The sequence below is a fragment of the Cebus imitator genome, unplaced genomic scaffold, assembly GCF_001604975.1.
Source record: "Cebus imitator isolate Cc_AM_T3 unplaced genomic scaffold, Cebus_imitator-1.0 Scaffold264, whole genome shotgun sequence".
Classification (NCBI taxonomy): Eukaryota; Metazoa; Chordata; class Mammalia; order Primates; family Cebidae; genus Cebus; species Cebus imitator.
The window spans coordinates 798,197-820,728 of NW_016107579.1; the positions used below are offsets into that span (position 1 = coordinate 798,197).

At 43.8% G+C, this 22,532-nt stretch overlaps 1 protein-coding gene across 5 annotated transcripts in view; it reads right to left on the bottom strand.

Annotated features, from left to right (window-relative positions):
* CCDC93 (coiled-coil domain containing 93) overlaps window positions 1–22,532 on the bottom strand; it is an 89,345-nt gene that overhangs the window by 11,141 nt on the left and 55,672 nt on the right. For all 5 annotated transcript variants that reach the window (XM_037728398.1, XM_037728397.1, XM_037728396.1 and 2 more), the window contains 10 exons: window positions 20,740–20,802; window positions 17,711–17,784; window positions 16,182–16,263; window positions 14,850–14,921; window positions 13,558–13,611; window positions 12,030–12,092; window positions 8,770–8,878; window positions 6,615–6,697; window positions 4,436–4,473; window positions 2,944–3,028 (listed from right to left, as the gene is read on the bottom strand). In XM_037728398.1, the coding sequence (XP_037584326.1) occupies window positions 2,944–3,028; window positions 4,436–4,473; window positions 6,615–6,697; window positions 8,770–8,878; window positions 12,030–12,092; window positions 13,558–13,611; window positions 14,850–14,921; window positions 16,182–16,263; window positions 17,711–17,784; window positions 20,740–20,802 (723 nt within the window). The remainder of the gene's footprint in view (window positions 1–2,943; window positions 3,029–4,435; window positions 4,474–6,614; window positions 6,698–8,769; window positions 8,879–12,029; window positions 12,093–13,557; window positions 13,612–14,849; window positions 14,922–16,181; window positions 16,264–17,710; window positions 17,785–20,739; window positions 20,803–22,532) is intronic.

The window sequence follows — 22,532 nt, forward strand, 5'->3', positions numbered from 1 at the left end:
CTATAGGCCTCTGTTGACTGCATGGGACAAATGCAACTTGGTGTCCCTAAGGCCTATCCCAATGCTGTTCAGGGAAAGACCCATGACATAGAGGGACTGATTTGCCTGGTCAAATCCTGACCCTGCATCCAGTTTCTGAGTCCCAAGACCCTGTATCCTACTCTTTCCGCAGGTCTGCACACGGATGCCTGGTGCATACCCATGCTAGGTATCGAATTTGGTACCTCCCTTGTGCCCAAGTCTTCCAGAGTGGACAGTCGCCTATGGGGTCCCTGGTTGGTGTCCTACTACACTTGGAGCCCTGGCTCAGCAGCAAGTCCTGGTTCTTGTCGACAGAACTCCTAACACAGCCTGCATGGGTCTCTCACACCCAATCATGATCCTACCACAGTGACACACCAGCCCACAACTCTCACTACTGTTCCTTCGGAGGCTCCAACTGTCAAAGCAGTAGACACCTTTTCCACTGTGCTGGCTAGGACCTCACAGCTAGGTCCCTCTCTCTTATTAGCACAACTGGCAGCTCTATCTCAGGCCTTTCCTGTCTGCTCTGTACTTTAGTAAACACTCACCATGACTGATTATATCCTAGTGAGGTAGCAATGCACTTAAATTATGAATATCACAGTTTTTGTTATGAGAAGCATGTGACATTAGATGTTGAGTGAATGATCCACCATCTGGTCCATAGTAGCTACTCAATAAAAACAGTTTTTCTTCTTAACATTTCACATCCTAGAATGCATGAGGTAAGTAGTAAGAGTCCAACTAACTCTGAGAATCAGGAGTTGCTCTTTGATATAAGCCTCATTTGCACACCTTCTTAGTGTCCCTTTACCCAAACATAACATTCTTATTCCCTACTTATCACCTCTTCACATCCAAGGTCTGTGAAGTGCTTGTGCCAGGCACTTGCTCACAGTATTCCAGCAATCCAGAGACCTTACCTCTGAATGAGGTCAAAATGTGGACTAATATGTGACCTCTTCTTTACTCAGAAACCCTTAGAGCATAAATACCTATTCAATTATTGTTACACAACGCTGGTCTACAATGTGACCTCTGAACCTGCTGGTTCTGAGAAACTGTGCTTGAGAGGACACAGACTCCCCTGCTACATCTATGACAGCAGGACCCATTATGGCACCATTATAGGGAAAGCTACATTGTTGTTTTTTTTTTTTTTTTCAAATAAACACAATAAAACACATCCATCCAAGTGAGTGCTGTTCCATTCACAGTGTCAACATTCAACATTTAAAGCATATCTGGAACCCTCTTTGAGAACTGCTCTTTGACTCCACTGAATGAATTCACTCATTCAACAAACAGTTCTTGAGGGCTTAATCAGGGGTTAGGTGTCACGTTAGCCACTGGGGATGCAGACCTGAGAAAGAGAGCCCATTCTGTCCTGGGTGCCACTGACCCATCTGACACCCACCATGGAGGGGAGAGACAGATACAGGGATGCCTCTTCACACTGGTCAGCACTGAGGTGCCAACAGCATGAAGCCTGGGGGAGGGTGAAGTGAGTGAAGGGGTGAGGCCCATTTCTTTCCCTGCTCTGGTTCATAGTCAAGAGCAACAGTAATTCATGGGGCTTTTTCCTTTGGCTTCCACTTCCTGTCAGTGTAAATAGGAAGTGGAAGCCAAAGGAAAGATCCCCATGAATTCCTGTTATTGCTGACTGAACCAGAGCAGCTTTCTGAGGAGCAATGACAGGGTACATGTGACTACCACACTGACACCTGGGTTGTCACAGGCTTTTGGTCAGCCAGGTTCTCTGCCTTCCACCTACTCACACCCCAGGTCATTGAGAGGGGACTGCATTTGCTATCTGCAAAGCAGCGTATCCTGGCTTGGGTGAGTGTGCATATATAGGCAAGTACTGACTTACGTAGTTCTCATTTTTGTGGCTGAATAGTCTGAGAAATCATGCTTATTACTAGTGATACTTTTTTTCTCCTCCTTTGACATTGCTTTATTGAAGCCATTCACAGAGAGATTAATGGTATTTTTCTACAGGGAAGGGGATATGGAGCACTTCTGCCCTTAGCTCATCTCTTGTGAGATGAGATTACAGGCGGCTTGAATGTTTGTCTTCTGTAACAGGGTATTTTATGATGACAGGACCTACGGGTAATTCCTTCTTTCTTATGTGTTTACATTTTGGTATCACTCACAGGAGCCCTTTGCCCCAAGATGATAAGAGGAGAAACCCTAAGTCCCTGGAAGATTTTACTGCCTTGTCGAAGAACCACTCTGGTGTGATACATTTTTTAAACAGGATCAGACACAAGAGATATTTGGAAGTACTAGTTAGGATTCGTCTGAGAATGCTGGTAGGAAACTGCAGTTGTGTCTGTAGGAAAATCCCATGCTGCACCCTGAGTGGTGTCTCTCTTTTCTCTTCAGATTTCTGAGGTTGAATTTCGTCTCACTTTAGCAGAACTCAGTTCAGCAATGATTTCCCTTTTTTATAGGGGGTTCCTGAAAATAAAAATGCTCTCAAGATCCTAAGATTCTAAGGACTGAATCTCTTGTGGCAGAATGTCAGGTATCACAGATCCACCAAGGAAGTGAATCTAGTCAAGAGAGGAAGCCTGCTGGTGAAAAGTGGTTTCCTCATCTGTAAAATGGGTGTAATACTGTTCACTTCAGAGGTCTTTTAGGAAAGTCAGCACAGTGCTTGGTACGCAGTAGGTGTTCGATCCTGGGAGCTACTCCTAACCGCAACTTTTAAAACACTGGGTATAGGCAGCTCATGGGACAGGCTCTGCCCACTACAGAGTGAGAGGCATGGTGGGAATCCCTCTGCAGAAATGTGTCTTTTCAGGATTGAGGGCACATTCCCCAACTACCAGAAGAGGCCTGTTCTTCCCAGGACCTTCCCTGTCACCGCTATAAAAACTGGGCTGCATTATAGAAAAGAAGCCATCTGACCTTCATTCTACTTTGCTTAATTCCTTCTACGATCTGTTCCATCTGACGTAAAAACTGGTCCCGGGCAGCAGGAGAGGCCATGGCTCTGAAAGAAAAACCAGCAGAGTTATGAGTGGCACACAGGACTCTGAGGCAGGGGGAGATGCCAAGCAGTCAGCTTTGTATACAGACTATGTCCCAAGAAGCAACCAGGCCTTTGCAAGGCAGTGGAGCCATGGGGGCCCCTGGAATCCCAGGCAATTAGGGATTCAATACCTCTGAGAAGGCATGGATATTAGCTTGGTCTTATAGCTGCATATTAATCTTTTTTTCTCATACTTTCCCTATAACTTTCTAAACTAATATGTCTTTTCTTAAAAGTAAAATGTGACTAAAATTAACAAAAATATAATTTATTTGAAATGCGGCATGTACTGCTTAAGCAATGAATTTCATTTGGTTTATAAAATTTGAGGATTGGGAGGTACTTGAGATTGGTAGACATATTCTGAGATTTCCTAAAACCAGGGCTGAGAAACCTGGTCCTATTTCTAGAAGCAGCAGCTAAACAAGTGAATTCCTTGATGTCCTAAAACATTCCTCTTCATCTCCCAACTCTGTAGAGGGAAGGACACCAGGAGGATCAGAACACACACATGCACACATGCACACATGCACACACGCACGCATGCACTAAGAATTCTCCTGAAGGATGTGCTGATGGAGCAGAACTCTTCACAAAACACTCAAACCACAGGCTCTCTCGATCATGGGGCAAGATGAAAATGACATTTTTACAAATGTCACAAGGTTGTATATTATATACATAGTGAATCTGAATCTTATTAGAAAGCTGTGGGTTTCCTTTTTTTTTTTTAATTAGAAAAGAAGCTTAAAATCTAGAACCTGTAATTCATTGTGATCTCAGTCTCAATGTGTCCCCTGTCACCTGACAAGGGACAGCAGAGATTTGTGCCAGAGAGAAAGGAAGCATGCTCTCCAAGGAGCAAGCCCTGGGGCTGGATGGTGGCGGGGGGGCACCAATGGACATGCTTGAGGACTGGTATGATTTGGGAACAGGTGGGTCCTGACATTTAGTTTTTGGAGAACGTACACATTAACAAAAAAAAAAAAATCTACCATGAGATTTTAAAAATTATATAAATTCCATTATGTAAATTTTAAAGCATCTCTATGTGTTCATTAACAAATATTAATTTGATAATATACAGAAAGATTTTAGTAGGTAGGCACAGTCAAATTATTTGAAAGTTAACTTTTTTTCCTAAGCTCTTCCTTCACTCTACTATTGTTATATTTTTGCAGGTACTCAAGGACAGTATAAACAAGATATATCTGCATTTCACAGAAGGGCTAGAAGAGTAAGAATCACATACCCAGCATTAAGTCTTGCATGTGCCTTTTTCGAAAACATTACAGCAATGTGAGGTGGGCTGAATTCAAAGGGCAGAGTGACACGGTATTAGCAGGAAGGAGAACTGACAGTACTTACTGTGAGAAGTTCTCATGAATCGAGTTCAGAAGACTAATCTGGGGAAGTAAAAAAACACAAATGAAACTGTAAGAAAGGCAAAAAGATGTCCACACTACTACAATTGCTGCAAGCTTGCCTGTCTCCAGATACTGCTTCTGCAAGGAACACAAGCCTTGTTTATGAAGATTTAAGTAACATATGGAAAAAAAAAAAATGAGCCACATGTTCTCACTCTCAGTTTTCCTCAGGGAATCCACCTTCTTCTCACAAAAAATTTCCTCTTTCTACAGGGCATTCCCACAGGAATGTAGGGAGGGGGCGCTTTGATAGGACCTGGATCCCAGCTGAGAGGACACTAAGCTAACATTAGGGCTCTCTAGGCAAGCTGCCACCACAGCCCTTTCCATCTTGCCAAATACTGCACTTTATTTTCAGGGATAACAGCGTAAGGGAATCAGACAGTATGGAGACTGAGAACTGTGTTCACCCTATTCCTTCCCACAGAATCTTCTCGCCAATGCAGCAAGCTGCAGGGTGGCTGAGTGTCTCCAAGAAGACGCACTGTTCAAGGCCCCATGGACACTGCCTTAGCCCCACAGGAGATCCTCTATCTGCCCCAATTATACAGTCCTGGGAAGGGCTCTGAGACAGGAGTAAGGAAACCTCGGTCATCTTTCTGGCCATAAAACTACTCAACTTGGAGGCTCTGAACTAAGTAATTGCCACATTTTAACTTTAGGTTCACAACCTGCAATGTAGAAATATTTCCTACCCTTACTACTACACAGGAAGGTTTTAAAGTTAAAATACCACAGGCATAAATCCATTTAAAATAAAATACCAAATTTATTCAAATGTAACACTCTAATTGTGTTAACGTGGCTTGGAATTAAAAAGCCCAGCTCCCCACTCCGCCTCACAATATTCCTAGTTTTTAAACAGTGGAACAACTTTAAACACTGCTGATGAAGGAAGGTCAATGGGGTTTAAGGCCTTTGGGAAGAGGCTGGCCTACCCCTAAGTCAGGCAAATCTTTCCCCTGCCAGGTAGGAGGGCCCCGAGGACAGGATGTGGGGCAGAGCACAGACCCCAGGTCTGATGCAAATCCCACAAAATGAATTCATCTATTCAAGCATATATCAAATGACTGTTATATGACTGCCACTGTGTAAGGCCCCGGATACACAGAAAAATAAAACAAAAGGAATGCCCTCTAGGATGACAGAGATCTACCTGGTTTGACAGCAGGTGATAAAGGTGACAGTAATTATAGATGCCTCAATTTGGGCAGGTAAAAGCCACATTTGTAATATTATTCTTATTAAAGTAGTAATTAGTGTAAGCTGCAAGGTGATGATAAAATGAAGACACAGTCTGTCAACCTCAAGGTGAGGGGGAGGGTAGCAATGAGTATGTACTGAGAATCCACCATGTATAAGGAACTTTACATTTTCTCATTCTGTCCTCACTATAATGATCACCAATGCAATCAGGTGTTATTCCAATTTTATAGGTGAGAAAAACGAGGCCACACTATAACCCACATAAACCCAAATCTGATTGAATCCAAAGCCCATATTCTCTTCAGGACACTGTGCTGTCTTGGTTAAGACCAGGATTTTTCTCTCTTTTTTAAATTAAGACATATCCGCATACTGTGCCCCAACTGTTTGTCATCAACTTGGGAAAGCCCAATTTAACCTGTTTTTAAGCGTTAGAAACATGCAGGGAGTGACAGTGACCATATCAGCCCTCTTTCACCCCTGCTTTGAATTTCACAAACCTTTTAGTTCATGCCGAAGTCTGCCACTGATTATTAAACAGCTATTTTCTCTCTGTAAAGGATACCAAGCCCAAACCCCATTTCACTCAACTGGTTCCTCCCTTCCTTTAAAATTCAAACTAGTCTCACCAACTCCAGAGCTTCCATTGTGTTCCTTTTAACAATGGCATTTCTCCCACAGCATTCTAGAATGGCTGTCCACTAGTCTCACTTCACAGCAGACAATCTGGGCTCCAAAGGAATCTTGCACTTTCTGACTGGGTAGGCCAGCACTTAGCATATAAAACAGGCACTCTTCCTGCTAATGCTGAACATATCTGTCCCAGACATCAAGTTCCATTTGACTTCCTGGAGTCAACTGCACTGTTACCTGCTCATCTGATTAAGCCATTTTCTTTTTATAAATGTTCTTACCTCTTTTTCCAAATAAACCTTTTTATCATCCAGGGTATTATATAAAGTGAAGAACTGCTTGGTTTCTTTGTGCACTGCTGAAACTGTAAATGTAAAGAAATGAGCACACGAATAAGAACAGGTATCAGAATGACCTACCTGCCCTCTCCCCCATGAATGCACTGCCAGGACAGCTGTCAGGCCTGGGAGCTTACTCTGCAGAAACCCCACAGTGTACAAACAGAATCGCCTGGGAAGCTTTTAACAAGTCTCAGGATCAACAAAAGGGGAATGCCTGAAGGTGGGACCCAGGTGGTGACAGTGAGTACCCAAAGTTGAAAATTACTCCCATAAATGAACCAGTCACCCTTACCTCATCCAGCCAAAGAAACTGGTGCGGGTTGTAGATATTTGACAATAATAAATTGATACAGGTATTCTGGTGCAACTGCTTGAAAATGTCCTTAGTGTAAATACGTCTTTACCAAATGACTTTAACCTGTTTCAAGTCTGTTCTGTCAAATATACAGATGCAGGTATTATTATTATTGCTAAAAGCTTTGAAGCAAGCAGGAATAGAAAATTAAAGGGAAAGATTTAACTTAAAGCAGAAACTACTTTCTGGTGAAAACTGTCACTGCTGACCCCCGCCTCTGATCATCTGAGTCCAACGTGAGGACTGGATGAAATCCCAGCGCGGTGGGAGAGAGGATGTGAAGGAAGCGTGATCTGAACTCTTCCAACCGAGTCAGTGCTATAGCTTAAACCAGGAAGGAAGCTGGAAAGGCCAAGCCCTGAAGGCAGAGTCTTAGGTGGATTTTGAAATACTAAGTGGGAATTGTAGGATAACGGCACTCTGGACTTGGGTACTAGCTCACAGGCCAAGATGCAGATGTGCAAGAGAGGTGAAGCTGGGTGAAGTGCGCCAAGACGATGCAGGACTCAGTACAGTATATTTAGGGTTCTAAACATTACCCCAAAAGTTGCAGGGAGCTATTAAGTTTTAAAGCTTTTAGAGTAAAATGAGAAAATATATGTTGAAAAGGATCTAATTAGACTCCGAGTGGCAAAGGAAGGCGGTTACAGCAGCAGTCCAAAAGAAATAGACTTGAAAATTAGTAAGATACAGAACTGGCAAGCAGCTTGAGTCAGAGAACTGAGAGGGGTCCAGTTTGGCTAAGATGAATATGGGGTAGGGGGGCTGAATTCAGTTTTCTACCTGTGGAGTTTGAGGCATCATAGGGACATACAAAAGTGGGAGCCTAGAGAAGTGGTGATCAGTTCTTGCCTGGGGTGGGGAGCCTAGAATAGATTTACAGGATCTGAGTTGGGTCTTGAAGAATTTAGCCTGACAGAAGAGAAGGGATCCAGGAACAGGAGTCAAGGCTAAAACGTCAAAGCTCATGGTTTGCTCAGAGGCAGTGTGGAGACTGGCGAGGCCAAAGTGAGGGTTCAGATCAGGAAAGGGGACTCCAGGCAGGCCACTCAGACTGGGGAGGAACCCAGGCATAGTAAAGAAAGAGGCTTTATTCAGTAGGGACTGAGGAGTTCCTGAAGATTTGTCAGAAGTGACAGAATGAGATGTGTGGCTAGGGGACTTGGAGGCACTGCAGCTAAAGGTCATTTAGCTGACATATGATGCAAGAGCAGATACGGCAGGAGTGGTAGGAAGAGAAAAGGCAATGGCAGCCTTGAAGGCCCCTCTGAGCCTGATGGCACATGGTCCCTTATTCAGGCTGAAGGGGAACACGATTCTGGGTTACTGGGTGAATATGATGCTGTTAAGGGTTGAGGACCACATCAGCAAGAAAGTCTGCAGAGAAGAACAATGAGTGAGGACTGATCTTTAGACATCAGGGCCACGATGTTCTGTGTGAAGCTGGAAAGTGGTGCGGGAACTCAGGGAAGGCTGTGTGGAGGACCAGGATGAGGTCTGCTTTGAAGTTTTATTCTAAGAGTGCAACTGGTTCAACAATCTGTCTGTGGAGAGGGCAATGAGAGCACCACAGTGCTGCTCCCGGGGATGCCAAGTGGGCCTGATGATGAAACAGAGCTTTCTGGTGGTGGCTTTGTGGACTGCGCTCTGGTGCACACTCTCCCATGCTGAAGTGGGACAGACCCCTCGCCTCCTGTCCCTCCCCAGCCTCGAGAGCTTGTCTGTGGTTGATGCACCTACTCTGGCGGTAGAGTTCAATAAATCTCTTCTGATACTGTATTAGCTCGGCACGACTGGGGACTTCATCAATCTTGTGGTGCAAAATAGCTATTTCTCGATTTCTTCGAGCCTAAATGCAAAAGGGAGGCAGAGACAGTACTATTTGGTAAAAGGCCTTACTTCTTTGGGGAGCCAAAATATTGCCTGCACCCCGATCTGAGCCCAACCACACACCCTAGAATGCAGGCACAAACTTCTGCCATCAGCTTAAAGGTCCCCATCTCAGATTTGGATTGACTTTCCCACTTTCCTAGGTGTGGGGGGAGGCGTGGCTATGAACTGAACCACAGAAGACACCAAATGAATGGACCAGGAGGGAAGACACTGAATGGGAAGGGCTTCTATGGACAGACCCTGCAACCAAGGCCCCAAGGACTCTAAAATAGCCAGCTCCACCACTGCCAGGTGGGGACAGGCAACAAAAGAAATGCTCAAAATGATGGGAAGCTATGCCACCTTGCTGCCTCTACATGCACCCCAAATTCCTCATCCTGGTGGAAAAGATCCTACAACCTACTCCTTAAATATCTTTCCAGTATTTTCTCCCTTCCACAGACTCCAGAAATTGCCCTACTGACTGGGTCTGGGAGGCATGGCACTGCTGTGTGGTGTGGCATAGTGCAGACGCAGCTGCTGGGAGAGTGAGCCGCTCACTTGTACATGGGTCCCACTGAACATGTGTAGTCTCCAAACCAAGCGGGCTGTAAGTACTGCCTTTCTTCTGTGCCTGCATCCCTCTGTCCACCACGTCTTCCCACTCTCCTGCCTGCTTTACCTGCAGCACCAGATGTGAATCTCTAATTCACTGGGGAAATAGGAGCCTCCTGGTGGGAAGCCCACATTCAATTCTGGTGACCTAATCCAAAACTGGGCCTCCGCAGTTCTATGGAGAGGGAAGGATGTATTTCTCCCTTAGGTCAAGGTTACACTCCCCACAGGTGCTCAGGCTCTGACTTCTAGTTTTCTTTCAGGAGTCTTAAGATACAACCATTCAGTCTTTTACTGCATCTGTTTTCCTACCTACTAACCCTTCTCATCGGCATTTAAATAAATACATGTCCTCACTCCTTAAAAGCCCTTTTATTTAGGCTGGGCGCGGGGGCTCACACCTGTAATCCCAACACTTTGGGTGGCTGAGGCAGGTGGATCACGAGTCAGGAGTTCAAGATCAGCCTGACCAACATGAAGAAACCCTGTCTCTACTAAAAATACAAAAATTAGCTGAGCGTGCTGGTGCGTGCCTGTAATTCCAGCTACTCAGGAGGCTGAGGCAGGAAAACTGCTTGAACCCAGAAGGCGGAGGTTGCAGTGGGCCGAGATTGTGCCATTGCACTCTAGATTGGGTGACAGAGTGAGATTCCACCTAAAAAAAAATAGCCCTTCTTTAAGCCCCATCACCTTTCAGCTACCAGCCTCTCTCTTCCCTTTTACAGGTAAGAGAAATGTACTGAGAGCCATGCACATGAGCATCTCTGTCCACACCAGTCCTCCTTCAACCCACTGTGACTGGGCCATCCCCAGTGCCGCACTGAACTGCTTTTGCCAAAGTCGCTGCACACCTTTCCAGGGACACACCTCATGGACAATTCTCAGCTCCTAGCTTTCTTGATTTCTAGTGACACTTCCCACTCTCTCTGCTGAGCTCTCTGCTAGGCTCCCACGAGCCTTGTACACTTGTTTTCCCATCTGGCTGCTCAGGTGCATCATCACTGGGGGATCCGTCCTTCTGCTCTGCCTATCCTCACATGTGCTTACCAGGGTTAGTCTCAGGGCCTCTTCCACATTCCACACCCCCAGTCCTCATCATCACTGCCCAGGCGCCCAACTCTCTGGCCCATACTACTCTGGGAGTGAGACCTGACAGCCAAGCACTCCTTGGACATTTCAATATGGCTGAGTACCCCAACTTTGAAAAGCCCCAAACAGATCTCATTAACACTCCTATTTATACTCCTCCTCTCGCTCTTAACCCTAGTCCATTCCTTCTCTTTTACGCTTCTTCTCAATGAGTAACACCAATATCATCCACCCTTGTGTCAGAAATTCCAGCATCATTTTTTACTCCTCTTTTTATCTCAATTGATCCTAAGTTCCATCAGCTATGGCCCTGTAAGCAGTCCTCTGTCAGTTCATTTCCACGCATTCTACAGCCACGGCTTGACTCAGATCCTTGACCTCAGCAAGCCACTGGCTTTACTGAAACTTTCCCCTAGCGAATCTGAACCTGCCCTTATTAAGCAATTTGCACATAAACTCCCTTGTACTTTAATGTATATATAGACATGTCTTGGTTCTCAAATAGCCAGCATTTCCAGGAGATGGGTCATCCTATTTATTATTTCTGGGACCTGATACAATGCTGAATACATACAAAGCACTCAGTCAAAAAGTTTCCAAATACGCTGCTGTACTGTCCCAATTTTATTTAATTCTGTGCCTCTTTAAAGATTAGTAGAGTCTGTAACAAGGACAAATTTGACTCACCTAAATTTAACTGTAACAGCTGAGCAAAATAAGTAGGTGCCAGAGAGAGGGGAAACGGGATCTCACTGGCCTCTGCAGCCCCTTGGCCATTCCCATCACAGCCCAGCCTTTCCCTCCCAGTGAACAGAAGGTTGGCTTGAACCAAAGTGCAACAGAAGGAACTTTTGGCTTTTGAGCTTCCATGAGTAAATCCTGGCAAGGTAGGGGATTTTAAATGTAATTTTGACTCTGCATAAATAAAATTTTAGAGCTAATTTTGAAACCTACTTCCCCATGTTTGATGCCACTCTAATAAGCCACCAGTTATCAAAAAAACAGCTGAAATGGCACTTAATTTCAGAGGAACAGTACTAGAGAACAATTCTTTTTTAGTACTTGATGAGTACTAGGTAACTAGAATCCAGACTCTGGCACTGACCAGCTGCTTGACTCTGGGCAAGTACTCACCTTATTTGAGTCAATTTCTTCATAAAGAAAATAGGATATAATATCCAGTTTCTACCTGGGGTGAGGATTAACTCAAAGGAGTGGTTGTTAAAGTAACATACCAATGTGAGATGTTTTTACCAACATCTTAAATTGCTGAGTTACACTCCAGATAGAAAGAAGACTGGTGAACAGCAGCCTCATGACTTATTTTCTCTAGTTCTCAGATATTGAGACTTCCTAGTTCTGTCACAGGACACTTAGACCTAGTTAGAAGCATTTATGCTTATTTTTGTCCTTCTTTTACTCACCTGTAGTAAACGTATCTTGTAAAGTTTCTCTTTCTCCATATTATACCGTCTGTCTAGGTCTTCCTAAAAATTGGAAAAGGCTGTAATTATCTGGGAATAGAAAACTTTTGATCTTTAATGGACTCTTTGAAAGTTGAATGATTTTATCATATCTGCCCCATCCTAAGGCCTTACATTTCTCTTCTCAAATGGCCAAGTTTAGTGTCTAGGTCCTATCTCATATGAGACCCTTGATACCCTTTCATATCATGTTATAAAACTCTTCCTTCTGGGACCCAGGCTGAATCCTATGTTCTTAAGTAAACTCCAAACGTATATGCCCTTCTTCTGCAAAAACCTATGATGATGTGGAGACAAATCATTACTTAAAGATTGTGTTGTTCTATGCCTGTGTTTGGAGATTATGCTAGTTTTCTATGTTTCTACTTAGAACTGTGTAATCCAATGTGATGGCCACTAACCACAGAAGACAGTGCAGATACAAAACATTTCCATCACTGCAGAAAATTCTTTTGGACAGAACTGATACAGAAAATAGAAAGAAACTCGTCCCTCATTGAACCCAGCAAGGTAAGAGACATAGCTGGATGGTTTGTCACTTCAGAGAAAGTTACAAAAGGAGTCAAAGGAGCACTCCTTCCTCAGCACGGGGAATATAAACACACACACACACACCCACACACACACACCCTCCAAGGGGCTCAGCGTGGAGAATATAAACATCCTCATACCCACACACACCCACCCAAGGGGCTCAGCTGCAGGTAATCTCCAATAGACTTCACTAGAAGAGTGCTGAAGCTCATTTTCCAGGGAGACTATGAGAGTACAAAGGAAAGAGGAACCCTTTAAGAAGGCTTACAGTTTTCCTGCTTTTCCTTTCCTCCACTTCCTTTCCCATCTCTTTCTCCTGGAGGTTTCTGGAATGCTGGGAGCACTGGTTTAATTCAGACGAGGGTGACAAACTACAGCCTCTGAGCTAAATCCTACAACCTTTGGGCCAAATATGCCTTGCGGTCCATTTTGTAAATAAAGTTTTATTGGAACATAGCCATGTCCATTCATTTACCGATAAGCTATGGTCACTTCAGCAGAGCTGGCTCACAAAGGTGAAGAGTTACTATGTGGACCTATACAGAAAGTTTGCTGAGCCTGGTATAGAGTACAACAGAGAGAAGGTTTTCCCCTATGTACCACCCCACCCCTCAGAGCCTGAATGGTGACCAGCATATGTGGCCAATGCAGGCCTCTCCAATTCCCAACTGAGATGCCAGCATGAAAACAAGATGCTTGTACATGGGACTGGGAGAAAACCCACCAGAAGGGTGACCTTCAGGGCCGTTCCTGGTGAGACCCTGCCTCCGTCTGAGGGGCCGGCTGTATCAAATGGGAAAGTGCCCTGGAAAGCACAGATGTGGAGCCGGCCATAGAGCACATTAAAATGGGCATGAGAAGCCATCACAGGAGACTGCAAAGCTGGCCGCCTGCCCTCAGGAGACAACGCCAACCCTGAGCAGCAGTTACTTACATCGTGAGTCATTGCCGAAGATAGGGTACCAGGTGGCTCTCCACTGGAGAGGGTCTGAAACAATGAAAACATAATAAACAATTCTCCTGAGGATTTGGGAATGGGACAGAAGCCAAAGATCTAGATGTAGGCAGGGGCCAGGCAAGGGCAAAAGGGTGCAGCTGAGAAATGCCCTGATGTCCCTTGAGCATTTCTGAAGAGAGGAGAAAGGGAATTGCCCTTAGACAAGCCCCAGTTGTTCTTAGGTATCTGTCAGTTACACATACAGTAAACTGTAGCTCTTTTTCAATGTGAGAATCTCACTAACAAGATGTGCTGGGAAGAAAAATAAGATCCTGAGAGTCTAATTTGTGCAAATTCAGAGGCTAACCAAGCTGATGATTTGAGCTTTAAAGGCTCAAAGTTTTAGAAACAACTGGAGAGGTTGGTTCTGTGACAATGACCCTGGGATACCACTGCCTCCTAGGCTCTCCTGTTCACCCATGCCAGTCCCCTCACAGATGTGAAGAGTTGTATGGCTTAGGTGAAATAATGCAACCACTCAGGAAGTGAGAAGGGCCCTGCAAGGCCTTCATATCCCCGCTGGGCATGGCAGTGTCCTGTACAGCCATGGGCATAGTCCAGTGCAGAGTGCTGGGCTGAGCAGCAGGGCATGTGGTCTGGTGCTGGGTGGCTGGATACTCTTGCCCTCCCTAAGCCTCAAGTTCCCTGTTTCTTACAATTTAAGGTTTAATGAAAATTCATGCTAGCAACTTGGAAGATTAAGTCCTTTGTTCAGAGAACCAGCTGGCCAGGTGTGTTCCCTAAACCCAGACTGCTCCTGCAAGACTGGAGCTCTTTCATTGAATCTAATACTGCTCTCTCCTTCTTCATGTTGTTGCTGCCTTTTGGGAGTGGGGCATTATCCTAGGTAGGAAAGGAGAAAGGTGAAATGAGGCAGAAAATTTAAGGAATGGAAGAGCAGGAAACAGAGCTCAGACTTTTCCTGAAAACATCTCCCTAAACAGAGGGAGGCCAGAGTTGTGTAATCTGTCAATTCACATCTGGGTTGCTGCCTTCCAAACCCTCTGCTGCCTTTCACTCCCAGAGGAAAAAGTAAAGAGATAGATGCAAATCTAAGGTCACAGAAGGAAAACAGCTGAGAAATGTGTTTTTACAGGATAAGTTAGCACCAGACTGTCTGCTCTTTGGTTCTCTAGAACTATCTTTTCCCCATGTAAGGCATCTAGAACTATCTTTTCCCCATGTAAGGCATAAAGAGACAGTCCCAAGGAGTAATTCGGAGCCTTTACCTTTTCATCTCCACATGGTGCTCTCTCAGCTTTCAGGTTTTCAATTTCTTGCTGTAGCCGTGTCATCTCCTCCTTTAAAAGTGACATGAACGTTTACAAAATCTGGACAAGCTAGTAATCAGATGCAATTATTCAACTATTTGGTCTACAAGTCTTATTTTCACATTTCATGAATTTATTCTGGGACAGAAAGCTAATGAGGTAGCTGCCCTGATCCCCAATTCTTGGCCTGGGAAAGTTCTTTTCAGGAGGCTACAGGCAGCTGGCTATACCTCCATCAAAAGAGGCCTTTCTTTCTGAAGGGCCGGTGAGGTAAGCATTAATCACTGGGCAATGAAAGGAACAAGTGGTCTGCAGCCTAGTTCCAACTGGTCTTGTCTGCTTCCTCTCCCCAGCAGGCCTCAACCTTATTCACCTGTCCGTCTTCCAGCCTGGAACTCTGCCTCAGCAAGTCCCTCTTCCACTTGCCGTCCTCCCAGGTTAAGTAACATCTACCTTTTTGATGGCTCCTGTGCTGAAGTGCCTTTTCCTCCCCTGGAGCTCACACAGAACTTGCCCGGCATCATTGCCTGTCTCACACTAGTCACCTGAGCACACATCAACCCCACGACTAGACTACAAGTTTCCAGATGGTGGCAGCCAGGACTTATACATAGAATATAGACACCCCAGGTTTTCAGGACAGCCTTGGTTTTGTATGATGTTACTCTTTTCACAAAGGCCATCTGTCAATAAAATATATTTTTTCAAAAACTTTATAAGACTTTTCTTTCAAATACCTTTGTAAGTTAGGTGACATTGTTTGTTTTGGGGTTTGGCACAGTTACTAATGTGTCTTACTTCTGGTGTCTTTGGAGGGTCCCAACCATGGTGCTCTATTCAGTTTATATAACTGACAAATAACTGCTAGGTGAATCTGCTTTTTAAACTGCACTGGACAGGACATCACAACAGGACAATGGAGGTAAACCAAGAGATTCGGTTAAGAGTCCTGGTTTAGGCCGGGCGCGGTGGCTCAAGCCTGTAATCCCAGCACTGTGGGAGGCCGAGGCGGGTGGATCACGAGGTCAAGAGATCAAGACCATCCTGGTCAACATGGTGAAACCCCGTCTCTACTAAAACTACAAAAAATTAGCTGGGCATGGTGGCGCGTGCCTGTAATCCCAGCGACTCAGGATGCTGGGGCAGGAGAATTGCCTGAACCCAGGAGGCGGAGGTTGCGGTGAGCCGAGATCGCGCCATTGCACTCCAGCCTGGGTAACGAGCGAAACTCCGTCTCAAAAAAAAAAAAAAAGAGTCCTGGTTTATTTGCTGACACCGAACAACACTTACCCGACAATGTGCTTTAAATTCCTGTTCTTGACTTTTCAGATTTTCATTCATAGCCACAAGTGCTCTCAGGTTCTGTAGGATACTGAAGAGAAAAGAAAAAAAAAATAAATAAATGACATAGGCAAACCATTATGATTTTATGAATCACAGCTAAAAGCAGGTTCCTAGCTAAAGAAGGACTCCCTTTTTAATTTCCTTTCTCAGCTCTAAGAGTGTCTCATGGATTCTCCACAAATGACACTGACTTCTATTTAACTGACATTATTATTCATTTATACACCCAAGACCATCATGCTGGATCCAGGCAAACACTATAGATTCCAGATTAAAATGTCAACTATAGAATCATCAGAGTTTCAATAGTTCTGGATATAATGATACCAATTATTCAACTGTATTCGAGGAATATACGTTATCGAAAACTATTTTTAAAATTCATTCTGAAAAGGAAACAGGTTGTTTAGGGTCACTCAAAGCACTAATTTGACAATAAAAATATCAAATATCTGACAGTGCTTTGCTCCATTTCATGAAAGAAAGGTTTCTAATTCTAGAGTCAAGTTATCTATGGGTGCTTTTTGCTAAAAATGTTCATCAAACCAGAACTCCTTATTCTGTGCCTCCAGCTTTTTATGATTTCAGTCTCATTCAAATAAGAAGCTCCTGGGAGACTTTACCACTGAAACAGTCTGAAGCTAAAAAGGTCAAATGTTAAAGTGCTTTGTCTCCTCCAGTGCTCTAATGACAATTCATTCTACATGGAAGAACAAATACCCACAGCAGCTGTGTCTTGAGAGAAAAGACTGCACCTTTTCTACCAAGGAGGCACGTGCTGTTTAAAAACTTGTAACAGCCAGGCGCGGTGGCTCAAGCCTGTAATCCCAGCATTTTGGGAGGCCAAGGCGGGTGGGTCATGAGGTCAAGAGATCGAGACCACCCTGGTCAACATGGTGAAACCCCGTCTCTACTAAAAATACAAAACATTAGCTGGGCATGGTGGCGCACGCCTGTAGTCCCAGCCACTCAGGAGGTTGAGGCAGGAGAATTGCCTGAACCCAGGAGGCGAAGGTTGCGGTGAGCTGAGATCACGCCATTGCACTCCAGCCTGGGTAAAAAGAGTGAAACTCCGTCCCGGAAAAAAAAAAAAAAAAAAAAACTTGTAACAACAGTGAACTCTAGGAAAGAGAATTGGGTGGCTGGGGACAGGAGTGGGAGAAACATTTTTTACCATACACCCTCTTCTGTACTATGAACGTATGACCATTTTGAATAATAGAAAAACAAAAAACTATGCTGCTTCTGCACACAAGGGGTATGGGAAGAAAGGTGGCTAACCCAGGGTAGCCCAAGCGTGTCTCAGAGTAAGAGTCTCACCACTTTCTGGATGAACAGTAAAATGATCTGACCTGCAGGGGCCAGACCAATAGCCTTTGGCTGCTTTGTTCCGTGTTTAAACAAATTAAGTCAGTTAAGTATGAGCAAAGTTAGTTTCAAAAAAGCGAAAATAAGTGCATGCTGAAACCTCTTACCTTGGATCAGCTTTGGATTCTATCTTCTCGAGGGCTGCTTGCTCTTTGTCCAGTTTCTCACTATAAGTCTTCAGCTGCAAGAGAATGGAGACATGGCTGCTGGAGCCCTGGTAGCACAGGTGAACAATTTCACCTTCTTTTTGTGAGGCAGAGAATGACATTTTTTAAAGAAGAAACTTAAAACTCGGATTTTAATGCATAAAGTAGGTAATTACATCATTCAACAGAATACTAAGTCAATATTTAAAAAAAGAATAAAGTAGCTGTTTTACAATGATCTCTAATATCTACTGTTCAGTGAAGAAAACACCTACTATTTCTCCAAACCTACACCCTTTGTAATCTTTGAATTTTGTACCATGTGAATGTGTTACTTATTTAAAAATTTTAAGTTTTTAAAAAGTTCCAAGAGTTCTAGTGGAAAATAGTAGACTAAGTACAACTTGCAGCCACCCCTTCTTGCCCTAAGACTCCCAAACATCCAGACTATTACATTAGAACACAAGAGTTTAACCTCACAGGCTAAAAAAGATGGTCAGCAGATAGGAATGGCCTGAGGAAGAAGCTATGTGGAGTTCGCAGACATAGGAAGGACTGGTGTGCAGTGTTGCGGATCTGCTTTAGAAACAGTCACATGGGCTTGGCAATGAAAGACTCTCTTAAACGAGCTGGTGGTTAAGTCTGAGAGGCAGGGCGGGGTCCCATATAGTTGGTGATACCCAGGAGAAATGGGAAGTTCCCTGACCCAGAGTATCAGTTACTATTGGCTGATCCCAGCAAACAGTAGGCAGATCCCTTCCAGAATAAACACAGGAAGTGGCCTGCATAAAATAGATGGATCTGCATAGGTGGTAATTCTAAATTTTAAAATTAAAGATGAGCATATAACCAAGGATCATCAACAGACATACCTTAACCTTAAAAAAGATGTATCAATTCAACAAGTTCTGATCTGAAGTAATAGTTACAGAGCAAGCAAAACTAAATACAATTAATGTCCTTAGACATAAAATATCGCATAAAAAGAATCAGCCTCACACAAAGGAAATTAGAGCAGTGGCTGCTGAAGTTACAAAGCAGAGGGACCAGCCAGTCTCCTGGCCTTCCTAAAGAAGTCATGCAGCCTCCTCCACAGGTGTCAGGCACCACTGCTGTCTGTGTGCGACCTTCCACACCCTGCTCTACTTTTTCCAGATTTACTGGAAAGACATAAGTCCTCCGTGTTTTTCAGTGCCACTAGGTTATCCTGGAAAGGCAAGTTTTGCTGAAGAGGTAAAAGCCGGGAACCCTGGAGTGAAAGGGTTCAGAGTGCTCTTTCTGCTCACTATTCACCTTGATAGGTAAGAAGAACCAGGCCCAGAGGTGAAAGACCTTACTCACTCACAGGCTGATGAAATCAAGCTTCTTCAGAAGTTGTTCAGTACTAGGTTTTATATAGCTTCCCATTTTTCTAGATGGGAATGAGTTTCATTGTCCTATTAGACAGTAAGCTCCCAGAGAGAGCTCTGGTGCCAGGCTGACTGTTTTTGAATCCTGACACCCTACTGCATGGCCTTCGGCAAGTTATTTAGCCTCTCTGCCTTAGCTTGCCATCTGCAAAAAGGAATGATGACTGCAGGAATGATATGCTGGCTGCTGTTTTCATTTGAGGATAGTCTTATTACTGACTTAAATCACATCCTCCACTTTTCTATAACATGAAAACGGCTCAACAAATACTTGATTTAGTATTTAATATAAAAAGCCCCTTTATAGTCACTGATAATTTATATCCTAAGGCATATACATATCTTAGAAAACTGATATCAAGATATTTTCCCTTTAATCTCCTCCAGACTGTTATGTAAAAACAGATCCACGTATTGGCAAACTTCATGCCAGGGGCTCTGCAGCATTAAAAGTAATATAGCAACAGGGCTCCCATCGCACAGAACTTGCCATCTAATCCATAAGGAAAGCAGTCACAGAGCAGTGTAAAGGACACTGATCTGTCCAAAGGCAAGGCAGGCATCTTTAGGAACAATGAGAAAAAATTAAATTGCCATTCATGTGCCTGCCCTTTTGAAACGTGCTGACGATAACGAAGAGGTTAGTCCAGATCAGAATTGAAAAGCTTTGTCAGGTTTACATCAAGGTGGCAAATTAACTGCTATATATTGCTACAGAAATAAAAATTTTAAATTGGTAAATGCCATGTGAATTCTAGAAAGTAGGGAGACTTGGGTGGTTTAAGAGACGTCTTTGAAGATCCTAGTTTCCAAATGGTCCAGAAAGTAGGGATTGTGCAGTGAGATCCTTCCACAGTACAGCTATAATCCAAGCACCAAAATCACAAGGAAGAGTGCTTTTCAGGCCTATATGAGGATAGCTCTCTGTAGAAACCAAGGGACAGAAGTATCTACACGCTGCTCATGATAGAGGTGGCAGCAGAGGTGTCTGTTCAGCAATCTGAAGTGGGAAGGGAGCAGCGACAAAGCTGCCGTGAGGTAGCACACTTGCAACCTGGACTACAGACTGAATCGCAGGGTCCAAATATACTCCTAGCCCTCCTCCTCCTCCTCCAGTCCCTTTCCCATTCTGCCTAGGAGATAATTGGAAATTCTGAACAACAATTATATTCTCTCATATCTTAAAAGAAATCTCTCTCTCAAGGAATTCAGGATCTTAGAGCTATTATATAAGCTGCTATTATATTTGAGGAGCAGGGGCTATTTACTATGTGTGACACTGTGAGTTCTTCTCTGTGTCCCACCTAGCCTATCAGACTTGCCTTCCCAGGAAGCCTTTCCTGATCCTCACAGCCCAGAGACCTTTTCCACCAAGACCGCTAAAGGTCTAGAATGTGGCAGGGTGGACAAACTGATGACATGGGTCGCACACTACTAAGTAACTGTCCTACGTCCTCAAAATGACTGCAGTTTCTGAGAACAGGATCGTGTGTCCCCCACAGACAGATGAAACAAGTCATTCCATTGGTGGTGCAGGCCAAAAATGATTCTTGACCGAAGAAGGAGAATCTATCTGCTCACCTCTGTCAGTGTTTTCTTGGCTTCATTGTATCTGGCTTGTAGGCTGGTGTGACTTGCTCGCAGCTGTAAATAAAAGATAAAAGACATATGCTCTCATTTGATCCTTATGACAACACAGATATGCATTTCACAGATGAGAAAATGAAAGCTCAGAAAGATTTAAACTGAGCAAATGTGGAAATTGTAGAAGGGTTGCCAACAACAAATGAAGAAAAAAACCCTGATATGCACCAAGTACATGTCAGCCAATGTACCAGGCATTTTGCATAAACAGTATTACTGAATCCTTTTATTCAGTGAAAAAAGACACTTTTATTATTTTACAGGTGAGGAAATAAAGACTCAAGACAGGTTAAGTTACTTGACTAACGTTCCATAGCTGAATAACTGATGAGGCCCAGATCCAAATTCCAGTCCCTCTGACTTTTCAGTGGGGCTCAATGTAGTTACCAACTTGCTGTTTGCAGAAAACAAACAGCATTTCAGCACTTGAGATTCTAGCATAGAACAGGACTGGTTGGCAAATGATGCCACATAAAGGATAGGATTCAGGACCTCAACACTAAGAGAATGAAAATAAATTACCTTTACTGTTCCAAGTTATAGAACTATAAACTCACATCTTGAAAAAGTCAATTTCCTTTCCCTTGCTAAAATAGTATATCCTTGTGTGTCTATCAACTTCTAGAAATTTGAAAACATCCCTTTAAAAGCTCAAAAGGATTGTGCACTTCACTTCTGAAAAGGATATGAGGCAGAAAACCACCTTCAAACTAGTTATTACCTGAGTTCAAGTTAACAATGAGAAATTTTAATCTATATCTCAACGGTTATTTCAAAGTTACATGCCCCATCCTTGGGCCTGTAAGCAGCTTATTAAGAGTTATGTCACCTTTAGAAATTGTTACTCCCATCTAGTTATCAGTCTTTATGACTGATAAATAGTTATAATTCCAACAAGGCCTATCAAGAAGCCAACTCAAGCTGAGGGCAAAGTGATAAAGGAGACAGAAGTAGGTAGATTCTGGTGTCTCCCTTTTCAAAGGGAGCCACTTGTGCAATGACAATTTCTATTAACCTGTTTGTGTAACTGGTAGTATAAGGGTACTTCAGGAGAAAGTTTAGTTTTCTCTTGAAATCCCAGTGACATAACTGTTGACACTTGCTATTTTCGGAATGTTAGTGTCTGCCCCAAATTCATATCTTAGAACCTCATGCCCAATATGACAGTTTCAAGAGGGAAGGGATTAAGTCATAAGGGCTCTAGCCTTCTGAATGAGATGAGTGGCCTTATAAAGAGACTTAGCCTGGGCAACAAAATGAGACTCTGTCTCTACAAAGACATATAAAAAAAAAATTAGCCAGGCCTGGTGGTGTTCCTGTGGTCCTGACTATGTGGGAGGCTGAGGCAGAAGGATTGCTTCACCCTGGGAGGTTGAGGCTGCAGTGAGTTATGATCATGCCATTGCACCCTAGCCTGGATGATGGAGTGAGACCCTGTCTCAAAAAAAAAAAAAAAAAAAAAAAAAAAAAAAAAAGGAAAGAAAAGAAGAGAGGCCTGAGTGAGCTCCCTTGCCTCCTTCTACCATGTGAGGAAGCAGCAACAAGGCGCCATCTGTGGAGCAGAGTGAGCCCTCCTTGGACACCAGATATGCTGGTGCCTTGGTCTTGGGACTTCCAACCTTCAGAAATGTAAGCAACAAATTTCTGTAGTTTATAAATTACCATGTCTAAGCTATTTTGTTAGAACAGCCCAAATGGACTAAGACAAGGCTCTAGGAAAGTTCCTGGGA